This window comes from Ziziphus jujuba, chromosome 1 (genome assembly GCF_031755915.1).
Source record: "Ziziphus jujuba cultivar Dongzao chromosome 1, ASM3175591v1".
In the NCBI taxonomy this organism is placed as follows: domain Eukaryota; kingdom Viridiplantae; phylum Streptophyta; class Magnoliopsida; order Rosales; family Rhamnaceae; genus Ziziphus; species Ziziphus jujuba.
The window spans coordinates 47,037,747-47,060,359 of NC_083379.1; the positions used below are offsets into that span (position 1 = coordinate 47,037,747).

The window sequence follows — 22,613 nt, forward strand, 5'->3', positions numbered from 1 at the left end:
TTACATACAAACTAAAATTAAACTTGATTGCGACACCTCATTGCTTCAAAATCACCCGCGAAGCTGTTAGAAAGTTAGGATTTTGGATAAGGAAGATAAGACAGACTGAGAGAGAGAGAGAGAGAGAGAGAGAGAGAAAGTACCGGTTTCAATGGCGACTCTGCAACTCACAGACTGTTCGAAACCAGCAATTATCCACCTCAAGCCTTCTTTAACTTCTCTCTTCGCCACCACTCCTTGCAGCCATTTTCGATTTCCTCAATTTCCATGTCGCTTTACTCCTAAAGCTTCTTCTTCTCCGCTCCAGCAATCTTCGATCTGTCGAAGGCGGTTCGTTGCCGAGACAGCAGCTATCTCTCTATCTTTGGCTGCTCCTTTCTTTGGTTCCGTACAACCGGCCAACTCCGAAGAGACGGCACTTTCCGAGTGGGAAAGAGTTTACCTCCCAATCGACCCTGGTGTCGTCCTTCTCGACATTGCTTTTGTTCCCGATGACCCAGCACATGGTGAGTGAGTTCACAGCTACTCTTTATCTCTCTCTTTCTCTTTCTGTCTTTGCTGTTTGGTTGCTGGGAAAGTATTTTGAAATTTTCACAATTTCATTCTGCTCAAGTTTAAAATTTGAACTATCTGAATTACTCGGTTCCATGAGTTCCATTCCTAATTCCGTGTTGAATTCTACTTTCCCATTTTTTTTTTTTTAGTTCTTCTAAAAATTTTTTCGTTGGAGAGAACCGAGAAGCTTGCGAATTTCATGGCTAAAGCCTAAAAAATATTGGATGAATGATTAATTGTTTTGTTCCCAACAAAGCTGAAAAAAACAAAACCAAAAAAAAAAAAAAAAAAAAGGAAATCAGTTCCTGAATGTATATGTTCTTTTGACTGGGGTTTGAAATTCAAATGTTGCATAGTTTTGTTCATTTTCCATTTTCTGATTAAATCCAATGAATTCTAAATTACCTATTCAACCACTATTATATGGTCAAGGAATCAGCTCCAGAAATTCATAGGAAGTAAAAACTCAACTACCGTACAAATGCGACATTGTTGTTCTGAAAGGAGTTTCTGGAGCATTTCCAACATGACTTGGCCTCTACAAGTCCTTTTCTTTTATACTCTTCCCTATTTTTAATGTGTTCTGACTTCCAACTATGTTGTTGAGCCTTTTATCTCCCTGATCCAGTGTTTACCCTCTCATTCTCAAATAAATGCAACAAAATTTGACGGTCGGTTATGGTGTCAGGTTTTCTTTTGGGAACCAGGCAAACCATTTTGGAGACAAAAGACGGTGGAAACACATGGGTTCCACGTTCAATACCCTCAGCTGAAGATGAAGATTTTAACTACAGATTTAACTCCATTAGTTTCAAAGGGAAGGAGGGATGGATAGTTGGGAAACCTGCAATCCTGTTGTACACTTCTAATGCTGGAGAAAGCTGGGAAAGAATGCCACTTAGTGCACAACTTCCTGGAGATATGGTAATCATTTGAGTATGAGAGTAATATTATTCCAAGTGCAACTCTGATATCAACCAAAACACATCCTCAAAATATTTTTTGTTTCTTTTTTTTCCCCCATGTTGGTGCTTTCATATTAATGTACTTTACCACATCTTTCTTTCCTCATAGTATTTGATTTTGTGCTTATCCTGAAACTTGAAACCATATAGAAGAAATCTGTCTTTCCTCTTTGCCAACATAATATTAAAATTTTCTGGATAACCATCTTTTGTTAACAAAACAACTAGTTGACTAGTGTGCTTACGTGCAACCTTTTTTTTTTTTTTTTCCCTTTTTTTTTTAATTATTGCACCCCAGGTATATATAAAGGCAACTGGTGAAAAGAGTGCGGAGATGGTGACCGACCAAGGTGCAATATATGTCACCTCAAACAGGGGTTACAACTGGAAGGCTGCAGTTCAGGAGACTGTTTCAGCTACTCTAAATAGGTATGCTTCTGCTGAGAGACTAATCTAACCTCATTAACCAATAAAGGAAGGTTCAATTCGGTAGCTCAACTTCAATCATGTAGCTTTGTTGCACTTGCAGAACAGTTTCTAGTGGTATTAGCGGTGCAAGTTACTACACAGGAACTTTTAACACAGTAAACCGCTCACCAGATGGAAGCTATGTTGCTGTCTCAAGCCGTGGTAACTTCTATCTAACTTGGCAGCCTGGGCAGGTGAGATTTTCCTTTGTAATAATCTTCTATCAAGCATTGTATCTGTAAAGTATTGACTTATTTTTAGTGCTGCTGCATTCTAAGTCATATACATGTCATTAGTTATGCGATATATCAATTATCATGCAAAACAAAAATTTGGTGATTTTTGTGATCCTTTTTAGCTTCTCTACCTAATAGTTACTCTGCAACCTATTAATATCATGATTTATAAGTTTGATTTTCATTTTTATGAATTGCAATTTTATGGTCTTTGTACAATATCAGCCCTTCTGGCAACCACATAACAGAGCGGTTGCTAGAAGAATTCAAAATATGGGTTGGAGAGCTGATGGTGGTCTTTGGCTTCTTGTTCGTGGAGGGGGACTCTATCTTAGCAAAGGTACAGGGGTAAGTAAACATCTAAGAATATCTACATATGAAGTATATGGATTCATAGATTCTACACCTACTGTGAAATAAGTTTACCTGTGTGCAATTTTTGGAGCTGCAACATCACTATATTAAATACTTATCTTCTGGAACATTCTGGGAAGAAATTTTTTTAAACAAACATATAAGGAGAAGAAATTTCTACTATTTTGAGAACAAAATTTCGTATAATAAAAACGAATTACTTTATTGTTTTTAGCATAATGATAAAGCAGTCTTCAGTTTCTGATTCTTATTTTTCTTTTTGAACCTTGGTTTTTCATGGGTATTGGTTAATGGACAAATTAATATCAGTGAATACCCAATGAGGGCTAGCTCGAAACCCTTAAACTAAAAAACAATAAAAAATAAAAAATAAAAATAAAAATTACCATTTATCATTTACGAAACAATGTTTACAGTAAATTGAATACAACTTTTATCTACTACATTTTGAGAAACTTCTTTCTTGATGTTCTCTATGGGGATGTGTTACTTTTCCTAATGTATGTAGAATTACAGACTTTTAGTATAATATTTAATTTATATGTATCAAGAGATCATTTGAAAGGTGATAATTCATGAGTTTCACAGTAATAATGCCTTTCTAGCTTCTTCACGGGCTTACTTACCTGAGATATTTTAACTTCAACCTTTGACGTTGTTATATTTTATTGTTGAAGTATCATTGTCATTTGTTGTTTCAGATATCAGAGGACTTCGAAGAAATTCCAGTGCAAAGCCGGGGTTTTGGCATTCTTGACGTTGGGTATCGTTCAACAGTAAGGGTTTTCTCACCTCCTGTTTATGTACTTAGCATTGAGGAATAGCGTACTTCCTCCTTCTATACTTCATTATCTTCATTATGCACTCAAGAAAACTGGATGAATATCTGCAATTCATGTAATAGCTGATTTCTACGGTTTAATAATTATTGAGAACACATACATGTCTAGTCCCGTATAAAAATATTTATGTATGTGTATATATATATATATATATATGTATTTACATATATGATAGTTTGTGCTAAATCAGTCAGTTCTGCTATACATGTACGCTGAAAATTTCATTATTCAGGAAGAGGCTTGGGCAGCAGGGGGGAGTGGGGTACTATTGAGAACAACCAATGGTGGCAAAACATGGACACGTGACAAAGCAGCTGACAATATTGCTGCAAATTTATACTCAGTAAAGTAAGTTTTAACCTTCTACTTAAGAGCTGGACGATTCATTTTCTCTCTATATGTTGACCACTGTACTCTTTTTCATATTTCGATAAGATAATCCTCTTTCTAGCGTCCAAGAGAAGAATAAGGCAAAGCATCAAAGGGAAAATGTTAGCAATCTAGGTGGGGAAAAAAAAGGCTAAATGAAAGAAACAATACTATATTAACAAATTCTATACTGTACGCAGGTTTATCGATGACAAGAAAGGATTTGTGCTGGGTAACGATGGAGTCTTGCTACGGTATCTTGGATAAAGTTGCAATATATACACGGTAATGATTAATTCTCCTCTTGGGTTTGATTATTACCTTCATGTTAATTTTATGATTCTCACTTTAATTTCTATTTTTGGTACCATATGAAATGACCCAAAAATTTGTTAACATTTTGCATCTATGCAGGTCCATAATAATGGTTGCAGTTTTGTATTATGAATTGATTATACCTTCATTTAAGCAGAGAAGAGAGACCAAAATTTTATTCATTTGATAATGCACTTTCCTTGTAATTATTACACATATCAAAATCACTATCTGCGCTAACTATGTTGTCCTTTGAAGGATAAAATATCCAAAAACTATCATTATTGATTGTTACAATTAGTGAGCCTAAATTTAGGTGTGCCATGGCTTTTAATTGTGAAACCCATTTGTTGTTCTATTCTGAATGTTAAACCTGTGTAGCTTTCGCAAGAAAGAAATAAATAATAATTGTTCAAACATGCTTGATCATGTAGAATGTTTTCAGAAATAGTTGTTTTTGGGTAAAGTTTCTGAAATAGTTGTTGCTAAAATTATAAATAATATTTATTATATGCAAATGGTAGAACACTACAAAAACCGAGTCCAAGATCCAGAAAATGGCCTAAAGTCGTGTACCGCACACTCTAATTATGTGCATAATTATCAAGGGTCTGCTTCACGAGCAATAACACTCTGAGTAGGTCAAAATTTACCATCACACAAATTAGGCAATGAAAATAATTTGATTATCCAAATAGATGCCACACCCATATTTTGAATGGTCAAAGGAAGATTAGTAACGAAGAAAAAAAGTTCCCCCAAGAACAAGGAAAACGATGGTATAATTTTAAGCGAATTACCTGTTGTGGTCTAAAATGTCCCTTTTTAATTGAATATTTGAATATGTATTGCTTCAATCTCACGTGTAAGTAAGAATCATTAATGATAAATCTAAAAATCTAAAAAAATTTTAAACTTCAACTAATTCTAGATATGCTTTAAGATTCCTTATTTGTTTCGCATTTAATCTCTATTTATCTCTAAAAGATTAGAAAGTTTGTATTACGTATGATGTGTTGGTCTACCAAGCCCAGCATAGATCCGGGTTAACCTAAGTGGGTTCAATGTACTTAATCCCAGCTTCGGTGGAACTTGGAAGCATTCCCGCCATGCCACGTAACAGCCAGTTTCCTGTTATCGTATTGATTCTAAATCAATAAAAATGCTCTTTTACGAAAAGGGCAAAAAAAATAAAACAAAAAATAAAAAAAATCCATTTTATTAAAATAAATAATAAATACTGCTAAATGCTAATATTTCTGACACCTTCCTTTGAAAGAACAGAAAGAGAGAGAGAGAGAGAAGTAGCGCATGAATCTTTCATCCATTTTACCGGAAAAACTGGAAGGAACAGTCATCGAGAAAATAGAGAAAAAATAATAATAATAATAATAATACCAGAAAGTTAAACAATCTACAAACCTATTCTTCGCTCTCCAAATCTAACCAGCCTTTTAGAGTCTTAGATCTAGGTTTCTTTATTTCTACTTCTAATCAAAGACTTTTTTTTTTTTAATTATTCTTTTAATTTGATTTTATAAAAGAAAAGAGTTTGTAGCAATCAAGCAGTCGCAGAAAATTGGAATTGGTGAATCGTAAATAGGGAATGATTAGGGTGCTGTGTGATAGAGAAAGATGCAGATGGAAAGAGAGAGACACAATGTGAATGGAATTAGAAGTTACAGTGAATTTTGCTGCGATTATGGTGGATATGGAGTAGATCAGGAGAGAGACAATGGCCGGAATATATATCCGTCCAATTCGATGTCTTCTCCATCATCTTCTTCTTCTTCTTCTTCGGCGACATTGTTACCGGTCTCGTTGCCGCCGCTTCCTCCTGCTTCTCCTCCCCTGCCTCCTGGTGTCGGTTACATCCAACACCCCGTTTCTAAATTGGATACGCTAGCTGGCGTTGCTATCAAATACGGAGTCGAGGTATGTACATACGTATATTGTACTTAAATATGTATATGTATGTATAAGAAATTGATTGATCTGGATGTGTTTGATTCCCAATATTCTGATATCGGTCATGGATGTAAAACAATATATTTGATTTTCTGTGTCCCTTTTCTCAAGGAAAAAACAAAAACAAAAAAAAAAAGGTAGTTTTTGGATCCTAATGGTATAAATAACATGGTGTTCGAAAATTTTCAAGCAGAAGCACGGGTAGTTTGTTGTTCACGCAATTAACCTGAGGCCAATAATGCAATCAAAATGTTAAATTGTTTTCTTCAGAACTAGCTAGCTGTTGTTCGTGCGGCTTAATTATTTACCTTTATTTATGTCTTTCTGATAATAATTAGATTGGTTTCAGTAACTTATCTGATTTTTTTTCCCTTTTTTATTTTATGGCGATTTTATAGGTTGCCGATATCAAAAAGTTGAATGGCCTCGTTACAGATCTTCAGATGTTTGCCCTTAAATCTCTTCAGATTCCACTGCCTGGGAGGCACCCTCCATCTCCTTGTTTATCAAATGGTTCCAGTACACCTGGGTAATCATATCTATACGTTATATCAAATTCTAATTGCCGTTTTTCATACGCAAAGTCTGCCTTTTTTTTTTTTTTTTTTTTTTGGGGACTGCCTTTTTCTTCTTTTTTTTGGACACTTTACAACCCTTAAATATAGAATCGTTTATTATCATGTTTTACAAAGGTATGTTGGGTTTCAAAGATTGGTTAATGCATATGCAGTTGAAATGTTTGCATATTTACTTTTTGCTGGGGAATAGTAAAATGGTATAGGTGATACTTGTGATGGTTGAATGGTGCTTGTGATGCTTAGACTTGGGCCATTTATTTGTTTTGGTAGAGCTATCACCTTAAGCCAAGGTCAGTTCTATCTTTGGGTTGAGGGATCAAGGGGGAAGCAATAAATATGAACCTATTGCAGACCACACAGAAATGGATAGGAAACAGGAGCTAGAGTTACTTTTGAAGCATCTACCCATATCTCTGTTACTTATGATTACATATATAATTCCATTCTTCTAGCAAAAAATTTCTGAATGGTCAGAGTTTGTTTTGTTGAGCTATTAATACTATAACTATACCTTTGCTCGTTGAAATATTAATGGTATATATACATCATATTTCTAAAGCTCATTGCTATTAAATTCTTGTCTGAAAGAGTGCTTGTAATAGACTGTTTTTTACACTTGTACAGACAGAGTAGTTCTGATCGGATCTCAACTCAGAGCATGCACCGTGATCTGTTTGAATCGTTCCAGTCCCTTAGAGTAGGCTCTTCTCCGCGGCACGTTTCCTCAGCTATGTGCTCTTTACAAGGTTACTATGGGCTTAAACCAGCAGAACAAAGCTGTAAATCTAAAGAATTTGACATGGGAACGTACAGAAAAGGAACGGCAAGCTATTTGGAAGATAAATTACTCCCAAGAACAACCAACCCACCTTTGCAACGTCATAGGAAGTCGAAAAGCATGGTTAATGGTTTTTTTGATGAGAATGGTATGGCTGATGTCACTCACGTTACAGAAGTTAGGGAAGGAGACTCTGATCGGTGGAGCGAGAAACTTGTTAGAAGGCGTCAGAAATCTGAAGCTGACTTCTCTCGAACACCTGAATTGCTGTTGGAAGATAACAGCTGCAATAGCGGGTTTTCACCAATAACAGGAAAGCGTCTAGCTCCTAGACCTAAAGCGGCTAGTCGAACTACTCTAGCAACTGATGTTGAAACAACTGGGTTGAACCCATTACCGGTAAGCTTTGGAGATTCGTTTCTTCCAGATGGGTTTTTTGGAGTGAGGAAGTCTTCGAGTACATCAAATTTGCAGGATCAAGAGAGTAATAGTTCTGCATCAATCTGGTCAACATCCAAATGGAATTTGAAACCAGATCTACAAGCTTTTTCAACTGTGGGCATTGGAAGACCAATTTTCGATGGCTTGCCTAAGCCAATAACGGGGCGAAGAAGCAAAGCTGCACTTGATTGATCAACTCTGGTTTGCTACAAATTTTGATCGATTATTTGATCAGGCCAGTCAGAACTGGCACCCAAATGAGTAAATAGAGAGTAAAGCAGGAAAAAGAACTCAAATTAAAGCATTTTGAATTATATGCAATACAATTTTCTCGTTTGTATTGAGGTAGGAGGCTGAGGTTAAGGGAAATAAATGAAGGATGCAACTGATTTATGTTCTTAAACAAGGTAGCAAGCTGAACCAAACCTAGATACGTGCTAGAAAAGTTCCTTTACTTTTGATGCCTTAGAAGAAAATGCAAAAAGGATATCCACATCTTTTAAGTTTTTTTGCAAAATTTGTTTATATAATATATATATATATATATGTGTGTGTGTGTGTGTGTGTGTATATATAGCATAAAGAACTACCTATATATATTTTTATTCTCAAATTTTTTGTGATATTCATTTCGCTATCATGTGTTGCCCTTAAGCTCTCGATCCTCCCAGCGCCATATTAGTTCCCATAATTCTCACGGATTAAACGTGGTCAAGTAACAATTTTGACAAAAATTTGGACATCGATGTCCATTAGAACCTTTCATAAATATAACTAAGCGAATGAGGACGTTCAAGATATGAGGCGTGGCAAATTAAACATTTTAGCAGTTCCTCTAAACGTTTTGTTTTTCAAGTTGAGCATTAATTTTAAATATTTTATGTAGTTTTATCCTCCAAAATATTCATTGGACCAAAAAGTTTCCAAATTGTTTATAAGACGCTCGTCTTGTCATTCTGGAAAAATATGCTTCAAATCTATCATACCACTACCATTACCGTAATATTTTTCTCAGTTAAATAAAAGTCTGGTCCTAATCGAAGGTTGCAGCAAACTGTCAAGCACATTCCTCGTTTAATTATAGAAATAACATGAAAGTATAAGATTCTTCTGATGTATTATCATATATATGAGCATAAAATCAACAGTTCAGAGCAAATCCAATCCAAATTCCAACCTCCTTTTCGACTCCCAACTTGGTTAGCAAGATATCCACAAATATTAAAGGGCTTTAGTTCCTTTGAACAAGGTTATTAAAAACTTGAGCAAACACATAAACAGAAGTGCAATGCGGTTAAATATCAGACGGACCTGCACTCATACTTTTGTCTTACGGCTCAGCGGGAAGAAAGCTAGATAGAAGTTGTTTTCCTACAGAAAAGATTAAACCGTCTACACTTGGGAAGACTCAGCATCAGTGTTAAGACATCTTTAAAAAGAGCCGGCCAGTGAGTGAAGTTGTCAGGTTCCAACTCTACAACGTAATTCCTCCATCTCATAACATTTAACACCAATTGGAAGCAATATTCAAAATGCTAGTGAAAAAATAATGGGTTCCATATCCAATATCCTAGAACATTTCCTATATATTCATTAAAAAGAAGAAGAAGAAGAAGAAGAAGAATTATGCTATTCAAGAAAACCTGAATAACATTTAAAGAGTCCTATTTATTTATTTATTTATTTTTCCCTTTGAAAACGTGGTGGAAACACCGGCATTATTTACATAAGAATGCTTAGAACTGCTTCAAAAAATTACATGTGACCTGGGCAACATAAAACAAGTTGTCCACCTTTATGGACAATCCATCTAATTTACTATAATTATCAACAAAAGCCCTAATGACGTCGTAACTTGGCTTGATACCATTTTGCATAGCCAAGTTGAGATTTGCAGAGATATTAAGCATCAATTGCAACATCCAACCAGCCAAATGCAATGATTTGAAATGCAACACCAGGTTATTTTTCTTTTTTAGGTGGCTAAAAGCAAAACAAAAAAAATGTTTCTAAGAAGTGATGTGTTCCACAAGAAAAATGTCAAAATACAACAACAATCTGTACAATTAGAAATAAAGCAACCAAAAAAATTTATATTATTTCATAACGTGCATGTACTATAATACAGAATGCAAGATAGCAGGTCAGATAAAACTAAAATTATTTGGGAAAACCTTAGAATGTGTTGCACATGGGGGAAAAAATAGCATGAACACATTATGCTGTAACAAATGCAAAGCTACTTCTAAATCAAATTTTCATCCATTCTGAACCATCAGGAAAAAACTACCTTTACATTGGAAAAGTAACTGTCATATTGAAACTGTACTCAACTAATAAACAATTAAGACACTGTCTTGCCCCAAAAATCCATGTAAAATATTTACCTTAACATTTGCAGTAGTGTTAACAGCCAAGAAATTTGAAACTTGAAACCTTATTCCTTCGTGACCAAGTTAAAACCCCAAAATTGTTTGGCATTTCTGGTTTTAATCCTTTTGCCAAAACCTGCAACAATACAAGTTAACATATCATTCTGAAACTAAATGCACCTTCTGAAGAAAAAACCGAATGCATCATACCAACACTTTCAGCAATATTTTCCCTTCTCTTTTTCCTAGCTTTCTTTGTCAGTAAACCACGTTTTAAGCACATGCAGTCCACCATCATATTTTAACTTTGCAATAGCAAAATCTCTCTCCATCCCACACAATCTCTCTCTCTCTCTCTCTCTCTCTATATATATATATATATATATATATATGTATATATATTCCACCCTTCTTCCTTTTACAGGAGGTGTTGGCACCCATTATTTAAAAAATAAATAAATAATTGTTGCCGAGAACTTTTAACTATGGGGTTTCTACTCCTAGGTGGATCTGTTTCTCCTTTACTACAATTAGGTCTATTAGATGAGAGGTCAGAACAAAGTTGAGTGTCAGCATAATTTAATAGTGCAAACAATGTGTTGACAAACTAAAATTAACTAAAGGATAAAACCTAACAGAGAAGAAAATTTCTCAGGAGAAATATACTTTGAAGAAAAACATGGAGATAAAACAGAAGGCCAGATAAAGCAGGTAGGAGATAATTCCAAGAGAGAAAGACTTAAATTTCCTTTGATTGCATCAAGTTGCAACAAGGAGTATTCAATAAATTCACAATAAGCAGTTTGATGAGCAACAACACACCAAACCACCGGGTTTTATATCTAATTAGTGCCTCCAAAGTCCATCCCCCTTAAAAAAAGGGAGACCTGAATTGGACTTTAAAAACGTTTTTGGTTATGGAGGGTTATCCCCTTGTGTCGCCTATCGAACCATTAGATAAAACGTAAAATAAAAGATGGTAATGTCACTAATATATACAATTCATAACGATGAAGTGCTTAACCCCAAAGGGATGAAGGGAACAATAAATCACTCAAAAGTTATAGATTGGATAACCATGCATATACAAGAGGGAAAGAAAGCCAACAAAAAAATCAGTTGAGTCAACAAGCTCAATTAATTGCTTGTAATTTATTTCTACCTTTTATACTCAGTATAATTACATTAATAAAGAAACAGGTGCACTAACCAAGTCAGAACATGGGCATACACTCGGAAGCAAATGTTCCCGGGATACATTTGCCAGGAAAAATTACAATATACACAATCCTGCCAAAAGCCTCCACAAGTTCTCAACACTGCCTTCAAGTGGTTGTTGGATTTTGTACACAAGCCGAATATTACTTTGACATGCAACACAACATGACCATCTCTGCTTTCAGCACTGAAACAACTGTAAAGCAGAGAAGACTTATCAGTGGAGCAACCAAGCGTGAGAAAGAGAGAATGAATATAGAGATATCATATAAACTAATCAAACCCTTCCATGACACAACAATTTTACACATCAGCAATAAGTGTTAAAGTCAACAGATGAAAAATAAAGTTAAGAAAGAAAATCAATGACCAAATTATGCTCAAGTAAGAGAAGGCTGAAGCTTCATATAACTGTGATAAGCAGCTGACTGGCTAATAGTTCTATAAAGTTACAAGTTAAAGACATAAATGTGTGGATTTCCACTTCAATCATAATAAACAAAACTTTTAAGATATGCATAAGAACTTACAAAAATACTTTCCAACATTAAGCTGGCCTCCAACAATTAAGTGCAGATATATCTGGTCTACTCGGTAAAATCTGGGAAACACCATTACCTACAAAGATAACAATAATAATGTCAGAACAATAAAAAAAAGAGAAGCACATAATTTTCGTTTGGACAGGGGGTGTTACTGGGAACTCATTCATCTAAAAGGAATAAAAAGCAACAAAAAACAAAACAAAGCCGTTTACAAAAATCACAAGGTCAAGGTCACCTGACAGTGGAGCTCCAGCTGGTACTGTATTAGGGGCAGACTGCTGAAAACCCACATTACTTGCTGGTGGCCTTTCAAAGGGTGGCCGATAGTAAACTGCCAGAGTAACAGTATTACAAATGTTGCGCAAATACAAGGAACCAGTAGGAAATCAGCTAAAGACAGCCACTTCTTTAAGATTTATAAGAAAGAGAATGAAGCGGCCATATACTTCTTTGCAAGATGGAAACAGCAAAAATAAAAAATAAAAAAATAATATAAAAAGGCAAATAGGAAAAAACAGGATTGCAACAAAAGTGGCAAAAAGATCAGTGGAATATGTAATAGAGTTCCAGTACTTCAAATTCATAGTTTTAAAAGCCATGGGCACTGTTCCAATCACATCAATATTTTATCCTAGTCGTCTAAGAAAGTCATACCACTTGAATTTAGAAAAAAGTGTTCAGCATCCATGTAAAACTTCTCAAGTATATAATACACAATATTATTTGAAAAATGATAATCTTCTCAATTCTCCTTTTTATCAAAGCACACTTTATACAGAAATATATAAAGAGATATGCCCTGACAGAACATATAGAGCACACCTACATTATGTAAGAACAACTAATCACTAAGCGAATAATAACATTAAAAGCCAAGAAATTGAAACTTTTTTTTTTTTTTTAAACTACAAATCAGGTAATTACACAACTTAGAATAATAAGAGACTTCAATTTATAAAATTCTTCGTAACTCCTACTTTTGCCAAAGCTTCATACCTTCCTGTGCAAGGGTTGGGCCTGAATGCATTCTCCCTCCATTCACCCATACACCTCTTTGGTTATCGTTCTTGAATTCATTAGGGGGCATCCTCCATTGTTCATCAGAAACAAACGGTCTCCGTCCATCAGGAAGAGGCGGCACAGAGAATGGATGGTGGTATGGATGCTGTGGATGTTGCTGAATTGTGGGCTTTGGATAAGAGAAATGACTGGAAGGGTTTTGAGGAGGTACAGGATGCAAAGGTCTTTGTACATAAGGTGTATTTCCTTGTGGAAACTGTTGGTTTGGCTGAGAAACCTGTTGGTTTAAATAAATATCATTATGTCCATGTTCTAATTGTCTCGAAGAATTAAATGTAGAAGGTTCACGAGGAACACAAACTCCAGCAGGAACAAAGCAAGGAGGCTGCTGTTGGAACATTTCACTTTTTGCAGCAGAATCAACAGGACCCCCATGTGTAGTGCTTCCTGCCCTTTGGATTCCCTGTATAAAGGAAGAATACAATATAAATATACACAAAAACCAACAAATGAAAAGCAAAACATCATTCAAATGTCTTACACTAGTTGTGCTACTGTATTCATGAGGCACAGGAGGTTGATATGCCAACTGCGGTGAAGAATGTAGTGGTGGTTGAGATGGCAGCTGTTGAGGTAGCAAGGAAGGTGGGGCTGGTACAGATGACTGAGAAACCAACAATGGTGGAGCACAAGAAGGTGGTAAAGGAGGAGGAGGTGGCTCTAAAGGGAGAGGGGGTGGTGGTGGCGGAGGTGATGATGGAGATAACGGGGGCGGCGGGGGTGGTGGGGGTGGCGAAGGAGGCAGTGGAGGGAGTGGAGGAGGAGAATCAAGAGGTAATGGTGGAGAACTCTCAGGAAGAGGAGGCAAATCAGTGGAAATGCTTGCAGCCGACTCCATGCCCTTGTCTGACTCTTGCTGTTGCAAGTCCATTTCAGAAGAGCTACCAATGAACAAGGTTTTTTCCTCCTTTGGGTGTCCAGAAACATCTTCCATTTCAAGCTCCCCATCAACATCCTCCAAGATGCAATGCCGCCTGTCATTTGGAGTTGCTGCACATGTTTCCGACTCACCCAAAGCATGGGTTGGTTCCATTTGTGAGGGATGACCATTCTCCTTACACGAACTGCTTGGAAAATCTTCTTCTTCTTCTTCTTCTTCTTCATCATCAAATGCGTGAGAAGATAAAAACCCAGGAAGCTGAAATGTAGCATTACTGTTACAATACAGAGATAAATACAACATGCATCAGAAATAAAATTCCTGTTATAAGAATACCCAAAAAATGACTTTAAAATGTACACAAGAATCATGTCACTGTTGATCACCGCTTTAAAACTAACACAGAATCCTCCAGAATGTCTTCAGAGAGGGATAGAGAGGGAGGGGGGGAATCAACAACCAGATGTTATCATATATACATAGACTGACCAAATACCAGGAGCTATACAATGCATAGTTGAGTTCACTCCTAACAGCTTAAACTTTCGGAATTAATGTAAAAATGTACGTTAACACCATATCAGAGTTGTTTGTCTGGTCTTGTGTTCAACACCTACCCTCATTTCAATTAATATACTGCAGCAAAAACCAAATGGTAACCAGCATTTCCTTTCAGCTGAAAAGTAGGTTAGCCCAACCACCAAGTGTGGTTTATACTTTGCAAAGATTTTATATAACATTAGAAACTACCTATTCCATATTACAGCATTTACCAAATGATCAAGTTCATCAATCCAACATTCCAGCTAAAAGAAATATGTTGAATGGTCACTTGCACAGACAAGGTAAAAGCCAGTTCCAGCATCACGTTTCACATTTGAGTGCATAAAAGTACAATGATTCAACCAACTATACAATCAAATCACATGCAGTACAAGTGCTTTAAACTTTAAAAATTCAAACCAAATGTGTCATCTTCTACCAGAATGACCATTCCAACCAACCATACACTTTTTTTCCCCTTACTGTTCTTCTTTACAATTGAATACTATTCAAAAGCAGTACATACAGATTTCCCCAACATACATTAATAAGTAAATAAGGGAAAACTGACATTACGGCCCATGCTTATATGCCCACTTTCACATCTGTTATCCATGAATAATAACTAACCCATTCCACCTTAAAGCTAAAAAATTTGGGGTGACAGGAATTTTTAGATTGTGCATATAGAATTTGATGTTTCTACAAATTCATCCTTAGTTTCTCCTATTAAAAAGCCAAGTTTATCATGAATTTCAATATTAACTTAATAAGTAAACCAATGATTGAAAACAGTAGAACACAACCCAAATCTAGTTGAGGTTCATGCCTGGCATGATTATATTAACCATGGTCATGCATAGTACCTATAAACATAACATAAAACTATCTGCATTTACTAAATTAAACTAATCAATAAGATGCTGTCAATACATACTTGAGGGACAGAAAAACAGAGTAGATAATCAATGGTATTTACAATTATGCAGAAGAAGTAATTCAGACCTGCCATACTCATCAACAAGCATGCCTTCCATTTCTCTGATTGGATCATCAACAGCACGCTCAGATCGAGAAGGACGTCTAAGGGAAAAACCAGCAGTTGTATCATCATTTGAAACTCCTATGTCATCCATGTAACGTCGAAGAAGTGATTCAGGTAATATTTTCCTTTCCAGCCACAGCCGTAAAACCTAGTTGATGAGACAAATTAATTAACCTCAAATGTAACATAGATGCCAGCAAACAGTATAATGAAAGAATTCCAACCTTGAGACACTGCCGGCGGTTTTCACGAGCACCAGTACCAGCTGGAGCAGCAGCACCTAGAAGACGTGGCAACGCTGCTTGAACTGTTGGGATGTATGAAGCTCCCGCGATGCCTGAATATTAACAGTAGTAAATTCCACAAGTCTCATGGAAAAAACCCCATTCTCGAAACAGTAATAACTACTATCATCTGGACCCCCAAAATCAACTTAGGTAGCAATTATCATCTTGTTCTAAGATCAGACAATCAAGCGTATGCATTTCCATACACGATGAAATCTATCCGTGAGAATAAAGCACTTTCTCAGGTAACTATACCTTTTTGATTATGTGAGCACTGGGTGATGGAATCCACAAGAAAGAACAAGTCCACTTTACGATGAAAACTCGGTTCACTTTCCAACTTTCGGATAAGCAGTTCCACAACCTGATAATAAAAAATTAAAAAATTAAAAAAAAAAAAAAGGGTAATGACAGCTTCATTCCAACAATTAGTTATCCCTTTTACCAAACTAAAAATCAATCACAAGGCAACAATAACATAGTTCACATAAAACAAATAATATAATATTTACAAAATAAAGTAATAAATCCAAATTAGACATGCTATCAACCTCCAACTTTTGTTTTTTTTATTTTTTCTATAAACTACTCTGAACACCATGCCACCTTCAGCACCTTTCAATAAAATTTTGCCTTATCAAAGGGGAAGCTTACTTTGTTATGTCTACACTAGACAGAGGGGGAAAAAAATACAAGAAAATACAAGAACGAAAAAATTCATCATGCTGCATACTACACACATACACACAAATAAAAGTTACAATTTTCACGTTTGTGCAACCTCTCAATCACCAAAAGCATAACGAGACAGCAAGCCACAGAACCTACCTCATTGGCAATACCATATTTGGCACAATCAATGGCAAGACGAGTTGCACGTCCAATGCTTTCTTTAGTCCTAGACAAAGTCTCTATCATTCCTTCAAAAGCATCACGGGCAACAGCAGCCTCTGTTCCACCACTTAATGAGCCTCCAGCAGCCATATGACCAGAACTAACTCTTCTCTCTTCAAGCTCTTCAATGTCAAGCTGACCTTGTGATACAGACTGATGACCATGATTCGAGGAAGAACCAAAACTTGTGCTATTATAAGTACCCTGGATATCAGCCAGCATCACATTGCTGGCTCCAGACAAAAAATGTTGAACAGCAGTTGGACTGGGGCTCGCTCCTTGGACATCAGTGCTTGTTGCAAAAATAGAATTGGCAATTCCAAATGAAAAGTTTTGTGAGTGAGCTTGTTTCCGCTTTGCTTGTGCAACTGCGATAAGATGTCTCATAGACATAACAGATTCCGGAGTCCTAGTCTCCGTCAACAAGCTACTTATGTCTTCTCTAGCTTCCACCCTGCTATTGGTAAAAGAAAAGATATAAAAAAGCATGGAAACAATGGAAAATAAATAAGATACATACAATGAAAAAAATAACAAGTATGCATACCTGTCAGCAGGCTCCGTTGACTTTTCTCTCAGAACAGCATGGTCATTGGTCCGCAAAATTGACTTGGGAGTTGGTTTAGATCTTTCTCCAGATGAAGCAGGCCTGTTTCTTTGAATGGTAACTTGATTTTGGGAACTATTAGAAATTGAAGCTGAAGCTGAACCCTTGCTAGACCCAGCCTGAAACTTTTTTTGACTCCCACTAGTGGATACCTTGGAGGAAGGTTTCATAGATTTATGTTCAAGAACAGGTTTGGCCGCAGAAAGCAACTGCGGAGACTTTTTTGGAGATATCAAGATTGGTTTTGCCTCCTTGGACGACAACTGCTCTGAGTCTGATTTACCAGGACTTTGATAGACATTCACTGCCTTTTCAGCCATCTTTTCATTAGCTTGAGGTTGGCTTTCAGGCCTCTTTTCATCAGTTTTCGGTTGGATTTCGAGCATTTTTTCTTCAGCTTGAGATTGGATTTCAAGAATCTTAGGTTTTCCAGGTGAAAGAGATCCATTAAGCAAATGAGAAGACGATTCCTTCATATGACTGTCCCAATATTGAGTAGAATCTTTGATATTCTCCTTAAATTTATCAGAACTATCACGATTTGTATCGGATATCTTGATATCATCCGAACCATATGAAGGGGCTTTAATATTTTTAGCAGAACCTCCATGAACAGGAGTTTTTGGCTCATCATCATCATCATCATCATCGTAAAGGCAAACAGCCCTCCGTTTTTTTTGTGACTGAGTTGTCAAAACTTTAACATTACTAGAACATGAGACATCATTCTTCACTACCATAGGATCCTTCTCCATTTTATTATCAGAAGCTAGAGTAGTGGAATCCGACATAGCCTCCAGTGCTCGGTGCCGACGTTTTGACAGGGGTAAGACAGCTTCATCACCAGAAACATTTGGTCCAACAATAACATTTTCAGTGAGATTATTTTCTGCTTTCACCCGTGAAGATCTTTTGGAATCCAACTTTGAAACTGCCTTGTGGTCAACATCACTACTAGTAGGAGAACCTCCCTTTATGCTTTTTGGTAATGATCTCCCAGGGGCACCATCCCCTGCATCTACAATCTTCGACTTCTTGGCAGGATGTGAAATCTCATTTGCTCCTAAATTAGGCTTCCCAAATCCAAGCTGAGCCCTTTTTGTCCTCCCAGAAAGTTTTTCTTTGGCATGCTCCTCAGAAGCAGTAATAGGATCACTTGTCTCACCAGGAACCTTAAAATGCTTCTTTGCTTTAAGCAACTCTTTAGACTTTTTTCCAACACTCATTTCAGATGACCTAAGGTCATCTGGAGAAAATTCTCTTCTACTGCAACTAGAGGCATTTTTGCCTTTCATTCCATCTTTCAATCGCTCACCAGATTCGGGAATATCAACACAATCACCAGCTTTATCATCCTTTAGTAATGTTAGAGCAGTATTACCACTTTTGTGAACATCAACTTTACCCTCAGTCCTCCTTTTTGATCCAGTACCCAATTTCTTCAACTTGTGACCATTTGATAATGTCTTCTGTCCATTACCTGAATCTTCTTCTTGTAACTGCAAAGAATTATCTGACCCAGATGTCAACGTTATCTCTTTCTTTACTTGTGCAACATCAAATGTTTTACTTCTTTTCTCAGAAGACAAAACAGGAGACAAACTACCACTTTTACAAGAAGCAATAGCAGGCTTTACATCTTGACTCTCAGTCTCACCTCGTCTCTGTGAACATCGCTCCAACTTAGAGCCAGAATCACTAGTTTCCTGATTCACCGCCTCCCCAACTGTACCTGCCCCATCCTTTAAGTCAACCTCTTCTTCATTATCCTCTATTCCATCAGCAGAGGGAGCCTCACATCCAAGGTCTGACCTATCAGTATCATCCCTCAAATCACTTGGTTTCTTTTTCTGTAACTCATCAAATGCCTCACATATTTCCTTCACTGCTTGAGCAAAGTACTTTGTTTTAGCTTGACACCTAGCTGATAATTTATTCTTTGCCTCATTGGTAAATGCCTGAATATCAGCAGGGGCAACAAAGGCTCTGGATACAATAAACATAACAATGGAAAAACTAAGATACCGATAGCAACCAACATAACCAGCAAGTAGTAGAAAGAAAAGAGTGATGGAATACACAAAATAAACCACTGATAATATGGCATATATCTTAGAATACACACACATCATTTATATCTAAACTAATTAAGAACAACATCCAGAAATACTAGAGAAAAAATAAGCAAACATGACGAAACTTCCTCGCACCAAATAGTTTAGAAAATTCATGCACATTGAACAGGCAAATGCGGTAATAACTACAGAAGTTGTTCATGTTTCCAAGCAACAACCGAATTGCTCCGTGCATAGAGCTAACCATCACAAACAAGCCTTACTAGAAGTCACAAGTTGAAAAATAATGACAAATATCTTAAACAAGATGAACTCTTAAGTTTGCACAAGCATCTGGATTAGGCAATCTTTAGCTGTAATAGAAACCTCTTAAGTATATATTAAAAAATTAAAAAAAAATAAAAAAAAAAAAGAGTTACATATTAACACACATTCTAAGCAATTTACATGGTTGATGCAATGCACATGAATAAAGAACAGATAATGCTTGGCGATCATAAACGTGTAACCATAACTTCTAAACATTTATAGATCACAGAAGTGATATGCAAGTAATATATCCTAAAATATTTGGAGAAAAAAGCTTCACCAATTTCTAAAGCTTAGTGCCTAGAAGACGGTAATGGTAAGAAAGCTATGAAATTAATTTCGTCCTCCATTTGACATCCTGTAAAACAGACTAAAACAGTTCAACTGAAAGCAAGTTCAAACTAAAAGCACAGATATATATATATATATATATATATTTTTATACTCATTAATATGTTCAGAAGCAGCTAATTTACCGCTTTCGTTTTCATGTCAAGACCACTTGCTCAGTTAACTTTAAGGTGTTTTGTTGTTGTTGATGTTTCCAATTTTAATTAGGATGGTATATATTGATTAGTTAAGAATTATTTTACTGGTTTCAAGTTTGGTGTATAAGTTCTGAAGTTATATAGTTTCGTAGTGCAGGATATAAGTATCATTTAAAGTAAGGGTTGTGGAATCACACAGTTCATCTAGCAAATACTTTCCATTTAAGGGAAAAGAAAAAACAATGCATACGTTCCTGAATCTCCCTTAAGGCAGACAATACACATAAAGGTAAGTGCTTGTTCTCAACAAAAATAGCTGGACTAATAATCATAGAAAATACTCTCCCCCCAAATGATTCCTGCATTTTAATACATCTAACGTACCATGTCAAAATTTAGACTGTTTGTGTAATTTCAACTGTCAAACCAAATGATAATGAAAAAATGTTAATTTCCTTCGCTCTCCCAAATTTCACTACTCTTCCAGAAACATTTCCATTCAAAAGTTCCTTTTCATTTACTTTGCATTGTCCCAGACATTATAAAGCCCTTATGTAAACTTCGACGGAAACAAGATGGATGAAGATATGCATTCCTAAAATAGCATTTTATTACATTGCCTTTCTCTACCTTCAACAAAAAGTTGATCTTCTAACCTTTCAGGAACCTACTACCAGGCCTTTCTATTTAAAATAGAAATGTATAACTGACTGTTTAGAATCAAAGAATATGTAACTAATATTGGTAACACACTGTGAACTCAGTTCTCACTATCCTTGAACTAGCATGAAATAATACAGTTCGAAATACTTACATTTCTTCTGTTCCAAAAAATTGGACAAAATACTTCTTGGGGTCTGGAGGTTTATCCCAGTCTTCAGGCCTGCTAATCTGCAATCCATAACAAACAAAGCCTACCTCAAGTACTAATTAAATTGAAAAGATATATCAATGTTTACAAATATATAATTATATGCCAAAAAATACATGAACACATAGACATACATATTTGGATATATAAACCAAAAGCCTTATCCATGACACTTAATGAAACAATAAATGCACCAACAACAAAAGAACAACAAATAGAAGCATTCTAAAATACATAAATAATAGTGACCATGAGACTAACAGCATAATGATACTCTAGAGAATGGACCATCACGGAAAGAAACCCTAAAAAAGCACCAGAAAGACAATAAACAAATACGTGAAAAAGAGAGAAAATTGCACAACTCAAAATTACTAAACCACCCCATCATTCTTCAGCTTAAACTAATGGGTTTGGAAATCCTTAAATTCCAAACATAGGAAACCAAATATTCCCTAATTTGATCCATCCAGCGAAACCCTATAAAGCGAAATCAACTGAAGCAAACCATCGTCACAACAAATTTTCAGATAATTTATTATAATGAATGAAAGCAAAGAACTACGAAGAAGGAAACCCCAATCTGACGTACGATCAGCAGCATCAAGCAAAATCGTCAATGCACACAATCGTAAATGAAAACCGAAACTTAAAATAATAGAAAAGACCAATGAATCAGATACACACCTTAGCAGGCCAAAAAGGAAAGCCCTTGACCTTGGCAAGAACGAGATCGCCGAGACTCAACTGGCTCTTGGCCTTGGCCTTGTTCGCTCCGCGTCTACGCCCAGGAGCCATGGCGTGGACGCCACAACCTTAGAAACAACACCTCTGAACTAAAAAGAACGGTGCTGGCTTTAATCAAATCGGTGAAACACCAAAAACCCTAAAGAAATCCCCGAATTTCGAGAAGCTTCGGAAAGAAATCTTCGCCGGCAGTTGACGGCCAGTGGCGGCTCCGGCGCCGAAGATTCTAGGTCATATGAGGAGTGGTTAAAGCAAATGAGGGTTCCGCATTCACAATTGACAAAAGAGAGAAAGTATGCGAGAGAGAGAGAGTATGCGAGAGAGATTGTAGAGAGAAAGAGAGGGATTGAGGCGGTCGAATAGAGAGGCAGAGAGAGAGGGGCTTGGCTGGGGGTTGATGTAAGGGCAGGGGTAGGGGCTTTGAGCAAGCATGGGAACGGGACATATTGGGAATTTTAGGATTCTCTACATTATATTTATTTTATTTTTAATGAAAAAATTATGATTGGATATTTCCTTTTTTTTTTTTTTTTTTTGGTTTTCTTGGGCTGATTTTTTTTTTCCAAGGTTTTTTTTTAAATAAATTATTTAAATACAATTTTTTTTTTATTTTTTTATATAGTTTAAATTCGTATTTTTATAAATATAAATAGAAACCTTCTACCATTCGAACTAACACATTCTTTTTTTTTTCGAAGGTTTGTAGAAAGAATTTTAAATTTTTTTTATGGATCATCTCTTTTTTTCGTTTGTTTAGAAAGA

General features: G+C 36.1%; 3 protein-coding genes across 6 annotated transcripts; 2 read left to right on the forward strand and 1 right to left on the reverse strand.

Moving 5' to 3' along the window:
- The first annotated feature begins 70 nt into the window (after positions 1 to 70).
- LOC107435092 (photosystem II stability/assembly factor HCF136, chloroplastic) lies at positions 71 to 4,467 on the forward strand. Its single transcript, XM_016046641.4, has 9 exons — positions 71 to 506; positions 1,244 to 1,479; positions 1,819 to 1,949; positions 2,050 to 2,182; positions 2,450 to 2,572; positions 3,301 to 3,375; positions 3,674 to 3,789; positions 4,011 to 4,095; positions 4,225 to 4,467. Exons 1-8 carry the CDS (start codon positions 152 to 154, stop codon positions 4,075 to 4,077), a joined length of 1,236 nt encoding a protein of 411 aa, XP_015902127.3. The 5' UTR covers positions 71 to 151; the 3' UTR covers positions 4,078 to 4,095; positions 4,225 to 4,467.
- Positions 4,468 to 5,382: 915 nt separating this feature from the next.
- LOC107435093 (uncharacterized) lies at positions 5,383 to 8,503 on the forward strand. The gene is made up of 3 exons (XM_060814730.1): positions 5,383 to 6,060; positions 6,492 to 6,622; positions 7,296 to 8,503. The coding sequence occupies exons 1-3, from the start codon at positions 5,761 to 5,763 to the stop codon at positions 8,080 to 8,082; spliced, it is 1,218 nt and encodes a 405-aa protein (XP_060670713.1). The 5' UTR covers positions 5,383 to 5,760; the 3' UTR covers positions 8,083 to 8,503.
- A 1,460-nt stretch (positions 8,504 to 9,963) lies between these two features.
- Positions 9,964 to 22,286, reverse strand: LOC107435082 (ENHANCER OF AG-4 protein 2). Of its 4 annotated transcripts, none has more exons than XM_016046618.4 (13): positions 21,792 to 22,283; positions 21,048 to 21,124; positions 17,302 to 19,347; positions 16,689 to 17,211; positions 16,116 to 16,224; positions 15,798 to 15,910; positions 15,534 to 15,721; positions 13,587 to 14,259; positions 13,022 to 13,508; positions 12,261 to 12,356; positions 12,011 to 12,098; positions 11,473 to 11,676; positions 9,964 to 10,398 (listed from the first exon to the last, which is right to left on the reverse strand). In XM_016046618.4, the coding sequence occupies exons 1-11, from the start codon at positions 21,900 to 21,902 to the stop codon at positions 12,028 to 12,030; spliced, it is 4,494 nt and encodes a 1,497-aa protein (XP_015902104.3). In that variant the 5' UTR covers positions 21,903 to 22,283; the 3' UTR covers positions 9,964 to 10,398; positions 11,473 to 11,676; positions 12,011 to 12,027. The 4 variants fall into 4 exon arrangements, with proteins under 4 accessions (XP_015902104.3, XP_015902107.3, XP_015902106.3 ...); XM_016046621.4 differs by having other exon boundaries at positions 16,689 to 17,208; positions 21,792 to 22,282; XM_016046620.4 differs by lacking the exon at positions 9,964 to 10,398 and having other exon boundaries at positions 11,382 to 11,676.
- Between the last annotated feature and the right edge of the window lie 327 nt (positions 22,287 to 22,613).

Bases quoted from the DNA above. Each gene is read 5' to 3' on its own strand.
- LOC107435092 (XM_016046641.4), top strand. From the start codon at position 152: ATGGCGACTCTGCAACTCACAGACTGTTCGAAACCAGCAATTATCCAC. The intron at 2,573-3,300 runs GTAAGTAAACAT...TTGTTGTTTCAG, and splicing joins ATCTTAGCAAAGGTACAGGG to ATATCAGAGGACTTCGAAGA. The intron at 3,376-3,673 runs GTAAGGGTTTTC...TTCATTATTCAG, and splicing joins ACGTTGGGTATCGTTCAACA to GAAGAGGCTTGGGCAGCAGG.
- LOC107435093 (XM_060814730.1), top strand. From the start codon at position 5,761: ATGCAGATGGAAAGAGAGAGACACAATGTGAATGGAATTAGAAGTTAC. The intron at 6,061-6,491 runs GTATGTACATAC...GCGATTTTATAG, and splicing joins CTATCAAATACGGAGTCGAG to GTTGCCGATATCAAAAAGTT. The intron at 6,623-7,295 runs GTAATCATATCT...ACACTTGTACAG, and splicing joins AATGGTTCCAGTACACCTGG to ACAGAGTAGTTCTGATCGGA.
- LOC107435082 (XM_016046618.4), bottom strand. From the start codon at position 21,902: ATGGCTCCTGGGCGTAGACGCGGAGCGAACAAGGCCAAGGCCAAGAGC. The intron at 21,125-21,791 runs GTGTGTATCTGA...TATGGATTGCAG, and splicing joins TTCCTTTTTGGCCTGCTAAG to ATTAGCAGGCCTGAAGACTG. The intron at 14,260-15,533 runs GTCTGAATTACT...GTATTGTAACAG, and splicing joins CTTGTTGATGAGTATGGCAG to TAATGCTACATTTCAGCTTC.